The sequence below is a fragment of the Serinus canaria genome, chromosome Z (genome assembly GCF_022539315.1).
Source record: "Serinus canaria isolate serCan28SL12 chromosome Z, serCan2020, whole genome shotgun sequence".
NCBI lineage: Eukaryota > Metazoa > Chordata > Aves > Passeriformes > Fringillidae > Serinus > Serinus canaria.
The window spans coordinates 24,482,417-24,496,556 of NC_066343.1; the positions used below are offsets into that span (position 1 = coordinate 24,482,417).

Genomic DNA, 14,140 nt, shown 5'->3' on the forward strand with positions numbered 1-14,140 from the left:
AAATGTTTGAAGATGTAAACAACATACATATGATAATTTACTGATATCTCTGTTAGTATGACTTCTCTGTGTGCTTTTTTATCTGTAAAGAAAGCAAAGGATTTTTCCTTACATTGGTTAAAAAACAAGGAATTAAATGGAAATGAGGAAACAGAAAAGGAAAGAAAACCATGCCAAATCAAGTACCTTTCTAAACATGTGTAGGATCTTTCTAGTTTTGCACTGTTTTGAGATTGAAGAAAAAGAACACGGGTACATTATGTTATTGACATCACTCTACATTTATTTTTAAAAGTTAATAAGTACCCATTTTCACTTTTCATAGTACCACACTGATGCTTTTTCATATGGTGGCAGTAAAATTACCAAGGACAACTTGAAAGTTATTTTTGTAGTGGAAATGACATAGGCTGGTCTATAATCTTCCTCATGTTATTCAAACACTGATCAGTTCTTAATTAAAAGCAATATACATAATCTTAAAAAAATAAACAAGCTTTACCAGGGCCCTGACTTAAAACACAATTCTTTTTGACTATTGATAAGCAGTCGTATTGCAGCAATGTAAAATTCTTGTTGCACATATTTCCTTAACTGTAAAACTGTTAGGAGTTGTTGGCAAAATTGAAGTTCCCTTCATTTTCTGAGGTTTAAAAGTCTGATCACCAGTTTCTTTAAGTAACTGTTCGGTTTCTGTTTTCATACTAACAGCCAAATTCACAGTAATCATCAAAAACCCAGCTGTATGCAGGGCTGTAAAACAAGTCACTTTTTCTTTAATTTTACAATATATCTGTGTGTTTCTGATGATGGCTGCAGATGTGCTTTTTGCAGTTGACTGTTTATTTTCTGAATCTAAAAGGAGCTTGCCTCTTAAAAATAAGCCCATGTGAAGCTCTTTTTAGGACATTGATGCTTTACATAGTAAAAATCATAGCTAAGAATTCATGTAGAACTTAGTGCTGTAGTGCATGATACGATGTCAATGTATAGAGTAATGCCCAACTTCTTACAAGGAAAAAATAAGAATGTACTACAGCACTAATTGTTGGAAATATATTTCTTGGCAGTTCTGTAGTACTTGTTTTTCAGTATTGATTGTCTGACGCCTGTTACTCCTTTTTCTCTCTATAGAAAATCTGGTTGACCTTATTTCAGGTCATATTTCTCTCCTGTTGCAGGGTTTCAGTGTGCGTTTTAACATTTCTTCATGACTTTTAAATTATCTGGTTTTGTTTTCCATTCTACTCCCCCCCCCTTTTTTTTTAAGTAGAAGTATTTCAGTCTCATTTGAATAAGAAATTTCTATTTAAAAACAGAGGTCTCCATCCTGAATTTAAATATTTGGGCCAGAAGAATAAATTCTAGATGAATTTAAATATTTGGGCCAGAAGAATAAACTCTTAATGAATTTAGATTTTATATTGATAGTAATTGTTCTCTGCCACTAAATGCTGATGATAAATGGCTATGGCCTTACACTTAGGCTGCAATATCTTCTTTTTTGACTAATTTAGGTATGTTTGGTACACGTTTGAGAAATTGAGTTGAGAAGGAATAGGGCTAGAGAGTGTGAGTAGTGCTTCTGATATGCAGGTATTTTTAGTACTCATTACTGGCCAAACCTTTGCCTCAGCTGAAAAAATTTTGGCTGCATTAGATTGTAAATTGTCTTCTTTGGTAGTTGACATACAAGGTTTGCATTGAGAATCACTGAAGAGAAATTTCTTTCTTTATTTATCTTTCTATTCACAGCTTCTAACTGAATACAATATAAATACCACTTTCTATATGCTTAATACTTAAACAGTTAAATTCTCTGTGTCTCCCTTTAGAATGTCATGGCCATGTAGCAGGATGGGGAAAAAATTGAAGACAAAGCAAACATAGTTTGAAGCAACTGGGTTTAGTTTTGTTGGTATTGTCTGTTGTTTACAAAATACAAAGGAATTCTTTAATGCTTTATTTCTAATTTAACCAATGTCTTTCACTGTTTTCATGGAATGAGCAGGTAGCTTAGAGAGGATAAGGTCAAATAATGAAGCTACTTAAAAAATTAATAGCTTCTGCAGCATGACAGAATGAGTCTTGAGTGATGAAAATGCATGAGCTGAAGTGTTGCCTTGTTTACATAATTTACATGTACATAGCAAATGTGTATTAACAAGAGTGCCATACACTGATTATTGCAGGGATTATTGCTTTTGGAGATACAGGTTTACATATTAGTATGCAGCATCTCTTCCATTCTTTTTGTTTACCATGCACTTATAGAATAGATGTCTTCATTTGCATGGCTTTAGAAATAATGTACTCATTTTATCATTTAAACAGGCCATCACACCTTATGGACTTTTCATCCTGTTTGGTAAGATATGTCAATTATACCTTGACAAACCACAGGGCTAGTGGTTCTTTTTTTTTAATCTGACCCATGCTGGTATATTCAAACTCCATTGTTCTGTGAACGTCCAAGAAATGCACTGGTTTTAAAATGGCAGTAAGTTGAGTCATTACTTAAAAGCCACAGATACCAAAATGGCAAAACAGTGTCAGAAGAATTTTGGTGTGTGGTCCAATTTGTTTACTAGAAAAAATGGGAAAGAAAAGTTAGATGAAAAAACAGAGGTTGCATCAGAGGAAATGCTGTACAGAATTGGGCCATACATTAATTGCAGGGGACAGTGTTGGGTAGAATAATGTTTTAATATGCCTCAGTTAAGAGGACTCTGACAACTATTCCACTATTTAAAAACTGAACATAAACATGCAGTAGTATGACTGGGATCTGGGGAATTTTCCTCCACTTATGAGCCCCAGAATATAATAAACAAACTTTAAAACTCTCCTTATACTAATATTTTAACCAACCTGTTTAATGAGGTACTATTCTTTGTAACACTAATGTTAGTCAAAATAAACAGACTTGGCCTTGTGCTTTACTTAGTAGTGCTCTGAAAAAATTTCCTTTCTTGATTTCCACAGGTGTGTATGGTGATGTGCATCGTGTGAAAATCATGTTTAAGAAAAGAGGAATTGCTTTGGTTCAGATGGCAGATGCAACCCAAGCCCAATTAGGTATTGATTTTTAAGGCACAGTTATGCTTCAAACTAACATGAGCTTAATATAAAGGAGGAATTTTTCATCTGTCAGTGACAAGCATAAACAAATTCATCATTGTGCTGCATTACTACATGATAATACTCTTTGTGGTTTTAAAAAATAGTCTATGACTCTCAATCTAGTAATAGAACTAAATATATAATAGAACTAAAACGTACAACTTTCCGTCATTTATTTTAATAATACATTATATTATTTTCCTGTAATTTTTCTTATATCTATCTATGTAGGAATGATCAACTCAATTGTATTGATATGCTGTTTTGCATTTTTTTGGCATTTGAACTGGAGATTATATTATATCCTTATACCTTTTTAAAATGTAATGTTATGACATAGCCCACCTGGTAGACATGGAAGTTGCAGTTTAGATTTAGAATGTGAAATCTGACACTAGCAACAGTATTAGTATTCAAAGAATTGTCTTTTCTTCCCCTCCAATAATTCCTGTTCAAATTACATTTCCACTGGTTAGCTATCAACTACTTGAATGGACAGAGGCTTTATGGAAGGGTCATGCATGCTACTCTTTCAAAATATCAGACAATTCAACTTCCTCGTGAGGGACAAGAGGACAAAGGTCTAACAAAGGACTATAGCAATAGCCCTTTACATCGCTTTAAGAATCCCTGCTCTAAGAACTTCCAAAATATATTTCCTCCATCTGCAACCTTGCATCTGTCCAACATCCCGTGAGTATCTGCATGTGTCATCTTCTTGGAAAGATATTTTTTAGGTGGTGTTGTCAAGTTAAAAAGTCTAACATAAGTTTTGGTTTTCTTTCCTTGGCCTTTTACAATTCGTTCTGCTGTGGGTCATTCTGGTGTGTTATTAACAATAAGTGAATCCTTTAACTGTCCCGTTTTTATCATCAGCAAAGAGGATAATTGAAGGAATTATCTTCTTTGAGTTTTGATCAATTTATATTTTCTTTTCAAATATTTTATATGCTTTTGGTTTTTGACATATTAAATCATGTGTCACAGATTTTCACAAAGGTAAAGATGTATTTTTTGAGGTAATGTACATGCCAACATATTCATCATGGACATTGTTATTTAATATAGATACAGTGTTTAATAATTCTAACACTTTTAAAAGAACAGTTTCTACAGAATTTAGATCTCTTACAGGGAGGGCAAGTTGTGAGAAAGTAAAAAGTATTTAGTGTGCTCTCTAAGACTGAAATAATCTTTTTTATGTCTAGAATATTATCAGTAGTGTGTGTAGTAACAGCCAAACATAGGTTTTACAGGCTTCTCTTGTTTGGCAGCTGTGCAGGGAGAAAAAAGGAAACTATTGAATTTTGCTACAGTGAGAAAGTAAATTACAAGACACTTTGAAAACAGCTTTTTGAGTAAAATAAAAAGTCTTTCAAAATTGAACATATGTGATGTGCAGTTGCACAAATTGCAGAATGAAATGTATTCCATAAGGTTTTTAATAGATTTTTATGCAATCTGAGTTTTACTGACAAATAGGTTTGGATGAAAAAGAATAGTGTGTAAAATATTTTTGTACCACAATGTGATACTAAAATGTAGAGTAAATTCAAGTATTTTGAGCTGAAGTGTTTGAGTTGATGGAGATAAATTTAAACAGCAAAATCTAGTTTAGAAGCCAAAATTGAGATCTTGATATTATTACAATTTAATTACTCTGTGCTCTTCTACAAGTTGAGGGGAGTTTGGTTTTGTTTTGTTTGTTTTTTGTTGTTTTTAAATAGGCCTTCTGTTGCTGTTGATGATTTGAAGAACCTTTTTACAAGTAAAGGATCTACTGTGAAAGGCTTCAAATTTTTCCAGTAAGTTCTCTTGTAAAATTTCTAAGCAAGCTTTCATGCTAGAGAATAGTTAATTGCTTTTTGGGACTTTATATGTGTATACAACTACAGGCAAAATTCTACATATATATAGCTATAGGCAAAAGTGGTACACCTATCACAATTTTTAAGATACTTTGTCCTAAAATTTTAAATTGAATAGTGGGTTAGCACTACTAAACTGAAAATATGCAGCCTTTTGACAAAGTCCATGTGGGTTCAAAGTAAAACAAGTTCAAGGAAAGTAAATGCTCACTTGAAAAAATACAAGCTTTGTGTATGTAAAACACCACATAAAAATGACAGTGATGACAATGTATCTACATTAAGGTTAGTTGGCAATATTATTTTAGCACAATCATGCTTGCTAGAATAATCCCATCTATATGGACAATGCAAATATTTTTTAGAGGTCTTCAAGCCTTACTTTGACCTAGCTTGTTGAAGTCCAGTGTATTGAAAGAATGACATAACTTTAAGCCATAGATTCACAAAATTTATGTCATTATTTTATCTGTGCATTTTAGCAGATGCATAAATAGCTATGATTCTTTTGCTGTACAAGTGTTTCTGATATACCTGAGGAAAAAAAAACCCACTTGTGCCACTTTTCTGTGTTGCCTAGTGAGAATTTGGTTAGGATTAATAATCAGTTTTATTGTTCTTTAGGAAAGATTGCAAAATGGCTCTTATCCAGCTGGGTTCTGTGGAAGAAGCAGTTCATGCTCTCATTGAGCTTCACAATCATGACTTTGGAGAAAACCAACATCTCAGAGTTTCCTTCTCAAAATCTTCAATCTGAATTTTCTGTGAATTTTCCCTTTAAGGCTGCATAATAGTTTTAGTAAAATCTTCAAAGAGAGACTGAGACAGCTCTGACCAACTCTGTATCTTAAAAGAAAAACCTCATTCATACACAAAGAATTAAGTGATGGTTTTTTTTGATTCTAGCTGCTATTATGTCATCCATAGAAAGATTCTTCTGTGAAATCATTTTAGCAACAATATTTATCATCAAATTTCCTATTTAAAATTATGTTTTGAAACCATCCTTTCAGCTTTTGTTTGAAGTCAGCCTTACAAAACAATTTCTGAGTGCTTTTACAATTTACCAAATGAGTATGTTTAATTAAAAGGTAAACCTATTTTGTGGAGATTAAACACTATTTTGAATGTGAAATAGTGCTTGGGTTTCCTGAAGAAAAGCAAACAGTAACTGTGAGTATCCTCTAAATAGTATTTATGTTACCAAGGTGTGTGTTCATACTTTGGCAAATCTTTACAAATAGCTTGTTTATAAAAGTAAAAAGTCTGTGCTGTTGTTATAAATTATTAGAGAAAAGGCAGTGCCTTCTCTCTATGGAATAAAAGTGTTTGACAATTTTCTTCAAGGTGTATTATTGGAGAATTAGTTTGACTTGAGTGTGGGTTAATAGGATGTTTAATGTCCTATTTCTACTATGAAGGGATGTGTAACAATACCTTTGAGAAAATAAAACAAGAAAATGATCTTGATTTTAAAATAATTTTTTCACATTTCTCTAAATAATTAAATGTTTGCAATCTTATGGGAAATATTCAGGTCTGTGATGGTTTCTCAAGTTTTTAAGAAGTTATTTTTGCTAAGGTCATTTTTCAGGGCAGAAAAATTAAACCTCGAGGTTTTTTACCACTCTACAGTCTAATACTTAAATTACTGTGTATTTACCTAATTTCTTATTTTGTGCCTTACTATATGTGTATGAATATATTAGAGTGTTACCTGAAGTATCTTGCAAAAATGTTGTGGGCTTTGTGAAAATTCTCCTCTTGGTCTTTTTGTAAATGTTTTCCATGATAATTCAATATATATTTTTTCATTAATTAATATTTTGAATTCTATTCTCTTGTGCTTTCTTATGGAGATTGGATGTAGATGGGAATAAGGTTTCATTTGTTGTGAAATCACATAGGGATTCTTTAAATTTACCTAGTTGCACTTCTCTGATGGTAGTTCTTCACTGGTAAAAAATTCACACCCAGAAAAAATATACTAAAAAATCATTCAAACCTATATAGGAGGGCCAAGCAGCAAATCCAGTTAGTTTCCTGGACTTCATCTGACTTTTTGAGAGACACTGGCTGTATGAGAATATTCTTTCAGTTTTCTGCATTTCTTTTATTTTTAATAGTTTACAGTATTAAACTTAAAGTAATAGAATACTATCATTCTTTCCTTTGTAAGTATGAAAAAATGTTTGATACTGAATCTTGATTCCTCTTTGGGGAATGAGCTGAGATGCAGTGAGGTTTTGCCATGAGTGTACAGATGAATACTAATGACTAATCATATTTTTAAAAGCTAAATTTCATTTTGAGAGCTTTTTTTCCATAGCATTTTCTTTCACATTAATTGAAAATTAATTTAATTTTGCTTACCACATTTTAAAGACCTATTTCTTTCAAATATGGCGTTTACTTCTAACTATTGCAGAATTTGTTTCTGCTGTAATGTTTTGACACTCATAATTGGTTTTGTCCATTGGAATTGTATGACTTTATCTTTCTAGAAGAAAGAGTATGTTTCTACCATGATCTGAGTATTCTGTAGTGAGCTTTCTCAGATTTTCTCTCTGAATTATTTTTGCAAAATCAGCCTTACAGAAGCTTGCCAGATACTACCTTAATCTATATAAATTGATTACAGGTGTAGTATTAAGGAAATTTCCCTGCCTGACCATCCGGGAGCCATTCTGGCAGTCACTCTTGCACCACCTGAGCAGGAGCTGAAGCTCTTCCCAGTTACAGCCCCCACATCCCCACAGTCAGAACAGGTTTCCTTACTGGGCTGACCCCAGATTTCCCATAGCAGTCTCAGGTGTCCCAGCCATTAAAACGATTTCATCACAGTGCAATAACAAACAAAGAGCTCGGACTGGTGTCTCTGAGGGGGGACCCAGAACAAAGGAACCCCTGGGCTTTTATCCCCTCACCAGTCTAAGCGTGGGAAGGTCTGGGATCGTCGGCTCCTGCCGTGTCCTGGTGTCCGGTCCCCTGGCTGGGCCACAGGTCCCCGGCCCTTGTGTGCCCTGGGTTGGCTCTTCACGGCCTCTTTGCCTGGGCTCCTCCCGCCTGAGCTCAACCTGCAGCTCCCCCTGCAGCTGCACCCTGAGCTACCTCAGTGAAAGTGTTCCTCAAAAGTAGCAGCCAATCTGACTGCACAGATGTAGCTATAGTAAGTGCTGTTCAACACTATATAAATATGCAGAATGTACTACGTACTGAAAAGTTCAACTGGCTTAGGAAAAATATTCCCCTAAGGGTAGTTATCTTTTGAATTTCACAGAATCACAGAATGGTGTGGGTTGATCTCCAGGAGGTTCTCACAGTCTTACTGCTCAGTGTGTCCAGATCCTTCTGGATGGTATCCTTTCTTTCTAGGTGTGTTGGCTGCACCACACAGCTTGATGTTGTCAGCAAACTTGCAGAGGGTGCAGTTGATTCCACTGTCCATGTCACCAATAAGGCTGTTTAACAGCTCTGGTACCAGTTATTATCCTTACAGAACACTGCTCATTATTGGTCTCCACTTCAACATCAAGCCGTTGACCACAACTCTTTGATTGTGGCCATCCAGGCATTTCATTTTCCAGCTAGAGGTCCCCTCATCAAATCCGTGCCTCCAGTTTAGAGACAGGGAAGTTACGTGAGACAGTGTCATGCTTTGCACAAGTCCTGGTAGATGACATCAGTTGCTCTTTTCTTATCCAATATTGCTGTAACTCTGTTGTAGAAGGACATTAAATTTGTCAGGCATGATTTGGCTTTAGTGAAGCCATCTATTTCATAATCTTACTGGGAACCAAGGTGGAACGTCCAGACTTATAGTTCCCGGGGTCTTTCTTATTTCCCTTTCTCAGAAAAGCATTAGCTTTTAAAGTTTCATAGACCTGGGTTGCTAAGAAAACCTCTTTTCCTCCCAGGCTACGTGTTACTTCCACCCTCTGTAGCCCTTCTTTTAGTACTTTGAGTTCATCCAGTAGTTCCTTGTTCATCTGACACCATTCTGACAGTTTTGCCTGACTTCCTCTTTGTTGGCATAATCACTCCTGAGCTTGGAGAAGGTGATCCTTGAAATAAAGGTGATCCTTTAACACCACCCAGCTTTCTTGGGTCCCTCTTCCCTCCCGGGCTTTTTCCCCATGATACTATGTGAGGCAGATCCCTGAGGAGGCCAAAAGCTGCTCTTCTGAAGTCCAGGGTCATGAGCTTTCTGTGCACCTTCCTTGCTTCCTGAGGATCTCAAACTCCATTTTGTGGTCCTTACAATCAAGGCTGCCCTTGAGCTTCACATTTTCCATCAGCCTCTCCCTGTTGGGAAAAAAAGGTCCAGCATAGCACCTCCTCTCCTTGGCTCCTCCATCAATTGAAGAAGGAAGGTACCATCAATGCATTCTAGGAAGCTTCTGGATTGTTTATGTGCTGCTATGTTGACAGATATTAGGGTGGTTGAAATTCTCCATGAGGAACAAGGTTTGCGTATGTGAGGCTGCTCTTCTCTGTAAGGGGCCTCATCTTCTCTGTCTTCCTGGTCAGACAGTATGTAGCAGACCCTTACTATAAAGCCACCTTCCCTTGCCTGCCTTTAATCCCAACCCATTAACTCTCAAGTCAGCTCCTCATCCATCCACAGGTGAGGCTCCATGATCTCCAGCTAGTCATTGACATAGAGAGCAACACCACCTCCTTGCCTACCCTTCCAGTCTTTCCTGAATAGCCTATATCCTTCCATTCCAGCAGTCTACTCTTTGGAGCCATCCCACTTTGTGTCCATGACATACCAGTGAGGTCATAGGTATGCCCACATGTCTAACTCTGCTTGTATAAACAAGAATAATAAGAATAAACAAGAAGGGGAATAATCCCCTTCTTAGGTTCTCTTGCATAGATGCTTTGGAGTTGAAACCCTAATGAAGCTGACTTACTGGCTGGAGTAGCTGGAATTCCTTTGTGTTGCTCTTCTGGTGCTTTTTCTGCTGACCTGTGATCCCTCTTCAGGCTCTGGGCATCTATTGCTGGCACTGGCAGCAAATTGATAGGAGTGGGATGTGTCAGGACCCATCCCCATATGGGCCACCAGTTGTTGGTGTCAGTGCTTGGCACCAATGACAGTGGATGGAAACTGTCACCATCAGTTTATCATCTTACTCTAAAACTTTCATACCTTCTCTCTGTGACTTCCTTTGGTCAGCTTCTCACAGCACTGACTCCTTTTCTCTTCCTTCTGCATGGCTGGCTGACTCCTCCCTGTCCCTTTCATGACCACCTAACCCTTACAGCTCCTCACAGCACAGCCAACACACTCCAGCTCTCCTCTCAACTTGCTAACCCACTCTTTTATAACCCCCATCCTTACTGGATATATCTGTGCCCTGTTAAGGGCAGGGCTGTTCCTACTCTGGTAATTAGTACAGCTGCAACTCCTCAGGGGTGAGATTGCCTTTAGCACTATCTCTATTCTCCTATAATCCATCCTCCCAAAGGGATGGACTAAAATTCCCTTCCCCCTGGCATCTTTAGTTTAAAGCCCTTCTCACCAGCTTGGCAAGCCTGTGGCAGGAGATGCTCTTCCCCTCTTCTGACAGAGGGACCCCGTCAGCCCTTGGTAGACCCAGTTTTTGAAAGCAAGTCCCATGGTCAAAGCAGACAAACCCCTGGCTGGGACACAGCCCCAAAAGCATTTGTTGATTCACCAGATTTGACTGGCCCTTTCAAACACCTTTCCTTTGACTGTCAGCATTGATGAAGACTGCCTGTAGAATCCTAAAAATTTTTAACTTAGAAAAAATCTGAATGTTGGAATTTATTGTATTTGCTTTTTGGTTTTGTGATACAAGTATTGTGTATCTTTTTTGATTCACCTTTATTGTTCTGTCTTTGCAATCTAATTATTCTTGCCAACATGTTTTTCGATTTGTGTGTATCTGAAAGACGATGCCTCTTAGGGAGATCTGCTTTTACAAGGTATGCAGATAACCTTTGAAACTTGACAGTACACTTTAACATTTGCTTAGCAGTGTGAAGGCAGTAGTTAAGGCTACTTTTTCCCTTTTAGTGTTCCACCTTGAATAACTGAAAGCATAAACATAACACCTTAGTTATTACAATGCATTGTTTGTGAAGAATCATGGCAGAAGGAATACTTTTTATACTTTGTGCTTAACTCAGTAGTGCCTTGTACAGAAGCACAGTTGCATCTCAGTTCTTGATTCTCTAAAGCTCTTGATATCTATGAAAAGAGCAAGATTTAAGAATGATATTCTACAGAGTCTCACAGTGATGTGGATGGAATGGGACCTCCAAATGCCTCAGTCCTACCTCTCAGTCAGATTATATACAACTTTAAGCAGTTACTCAAAGAATTGTCCATGTAAATTGAAAAACAAAATCAAATGGAACAAATTCTCTGTTCTTCGCTGTTCTGTTTGGCAGTCCTCACTGTGAATATGCTTCCTTAATATGTAACTAGGCTTTAAACATACTGCATTCTATGTTTTTTGCCTTTTTCCCAGTTACCCATGTACCTCTGAAGAGGATTCTGGCTTCATCTTCTCTATATTGTAGCCTTAAGCTGTTAAAGATACGTTTATAATTTTTTTTTACATATGTTATTACTTTCTGTTTGTGAAGTATCTGGTAATGTGCACAGTTCAAGTTGGAATTTGGGCATGTGGTGGAGCTGTCTTGTGCAGGGCCTGGAGTTGGATTCGATGATCCTTGTGGGTCTCTTCCATTTCCACATATTCTATGTTTTTGTGACTTTATAGTTATGTCTCTGTATATGTCATGTCCTTGAATCAACTCTGAGTTACCTCCTAGTCCATTTTTTTTGATGGATGCACACTTGGTTCAAAGTGTAATAAGGCCTTTTTAACAACCCAGGAGCAGCTAAGTGCCTTTTCAATTGATCCTTGATTTGTTATATAATGGTAAAACTTCTACTTCTTTTAATTTCTGCAGAACTCTTAAAACATCAGAACCAATTTCTGAAACTTTGACCTGTAATTTGACTCAGTTGCCTTGTCTGCTGGTCCTGTAAGTTGCACTGGATTTGTGTACTGATAAATTGAGGTCCTTTTTATTCAGAAGATATTCCACATACCTGTGGAAACTTGCCTATCTGTGACATTTTTCTGATTACAGGCTGCAAACCAGTGTTTGTTTGCCAAGAAAACTATTAGTCTTTGTGGATAGTAGTGCCAGTGAGGTCTGTCTAGTCAATTATCTTCCCCTCCTCTGATTGATATCAGTAGGAAAGTAAGTTGGGGTTTTTTTATAAGAGATGTAGACCTACTACTTGCCATTTTATGCTGTTAGCTTATATTTCTGTTTTTTAAATGAGAGGTCATCTTCCTATGAAGAGCATTGTTTTGCCTTAACCTTTCGCCCTGATGTTGTTAGCTAGAGCACAACTACCAGACTTAGTCTTGTCATCGTTGTGCTGAAATGATACTAGTCAGATTGCACAGAATTTTTTCTTTACATTAACTTTATCTTCTGTCTTCTGAAGTTTGGTTTGCTACATACAAGATTGTTTTCCTGCTCTTTTCAAAGCAAATCCTAACAGTTAGAATGTAAAATTTCTGAAGTATTTAACTTCAGGGTTTTATTGATGGGGGATGTGATATAGGAACAAAATGGGACCAAAGTTTTTGTGCCTTCAGTAGTTTTATATGTACGGTTTTTCATATCTGTAGGTGTCTTTAAGTATAATAAATACATTTTTCTCCTCTGGAAAATGTATATTTATATTGTGAAAAATTAATATTGTCTATTGACTATACAATAAGTGAACTACAGCTGTTTCAATGCACATTTAATTATTCTACTGTCTTTCCCATTACCGGTTTGTTTTTTTTTAAACTGCAATATGTAGGAATCCAAGCATAACTCACGTTATTTCCTACTTCAGATAATAATGACATGTTGTGCTTGGAGGAGTCCCAAAGAAATTAAATGCTTACATAATTGAAGGTCCTTGATAATGAAGAAAGCTTTTACTTCAGCAGATTAATGTCATCACTGTAAGCAGTTTTTCAGTTCTTGGAAACTGTGCTTTATTTATGAGTGGGAAGCTACCACACATAAACTTGATTTGAAGCACTTTCCAATTATTTTTGAATATATTACCCACTTTTTGCCGAAGTTCACCATAGAACTGCTGCAGCACAAGATAAAAGTTGCTAACCAAGCAGATTCTTGCATCAGAGTGTCACTTCATTTTCTGACCAAAGACTGTTCTGGTTTTACTGAAATATATGAAAACCTGTTTTCTCTCACACTTCTTTCTGATGGGAAGACCCCAAAGCAAACTGGGCTCTATTTGAGACTGTTAACTGGTGGTAGAAATGGTGGAAAATGGATATAGTAATGTGAACCAAATAGTGTGAGAGAAGACAAAAAGTTAATATATTGCTTTTAGTACTGTACTCAAGACACAGTAAACATCTCTAAGAATTGCTGACATTCCCTCATTTCACATGATCTGTTCATAAAAATTCCATTTCAGTTTATAAAAATGTTCATCTAACTCAAGAAAATACTGTAAATATTTGTAACATCATGTTTTGGTTTGTTTTTATTTTGGTGTTTTTTTTTTTTAATCTGGAAAAAGAGTGTTTGGGGAAACAAATGGAAATGTAAATGTTTTTACATAAAAATATTGTCTGTATATTTTAATAAGCAAAAGCTTTCATTTGTAAAGCATCTTGTGGCATTGCATGAAAAGTATTTTATATCTGTGGAGATGACATAAAACAGAAAAGATATAAGATGTATTAAAGAAACCTATTTTGTGACTGTGTAGTGCATGGTGAATATGATTTTGTTTGTGCTGTAATATATTCTGGTTTTTTAGGGTAGTGTGTTTTCTGATTACATGATATCTATACCTAACTAATTTCCTAACTGTAGTTGTTGTAGCATGTCTTTTAATAAATGTAATTATGGCTATACTCTCTTAAATTTTCCTGTGTTCTTTTATATTACTTTGGGGTTTTTTTGATCTTACAATTGTGCAGCTAATAACATCTAATTTTCTGGGGTTTTTTTGTTTTTTTTTTTTTTTTTTCCTTCAGCATACATGGGCCTCTAAACAAAAGCTTTTCATATGAAAAGTATTTTAAGAGGATTAATGCACATCTTCAGCAAGAAGT

The 14,140-nt window shown here is 36.0% G+C and overlaps 1 protein-coding gene across 9 annotated transcripts in view; it reads left to right on the top strand.

Moving 5' to 3' along the window:
• Positions 1 to 14,140, top strand: part of PTBP3 (polypyrimidine tract binding protein 3) — a 50,388-nt gene that overhangs the window by 33,408 nt on the left and 2,840 nt on the right. For 8 of the 9 annotated variants that reach the window (XM_050987161.1, XM_050987154.1, XM_050987159.1 and 5 more), the window contains 4 exons: positions 2,335 to 2,368; positions 2,986 to 3,078; positions 3,600 to 3,816; positions 4,851 to 4,928. In XM_050987161.1, coding sequence (XP_050843118.1) covers positions 2,335 to 2,368; positions 2,986 to 3,078; positions 3,600 to 3,816; positions 4,851 to 4,928 — 422 coding nt within the window. Of the gene's footprint in view, positions 1 to 2,334; positions 2,369 to 2,985; positions 3,079 to 3,599; positions 3,817 to 4,850; positions 4,929 to 5,615; positions 13,950 to 14,140 lie in introns of those variants that run through there. The other variant, XM_050987160.1, reaches the window with a different exon arrangement.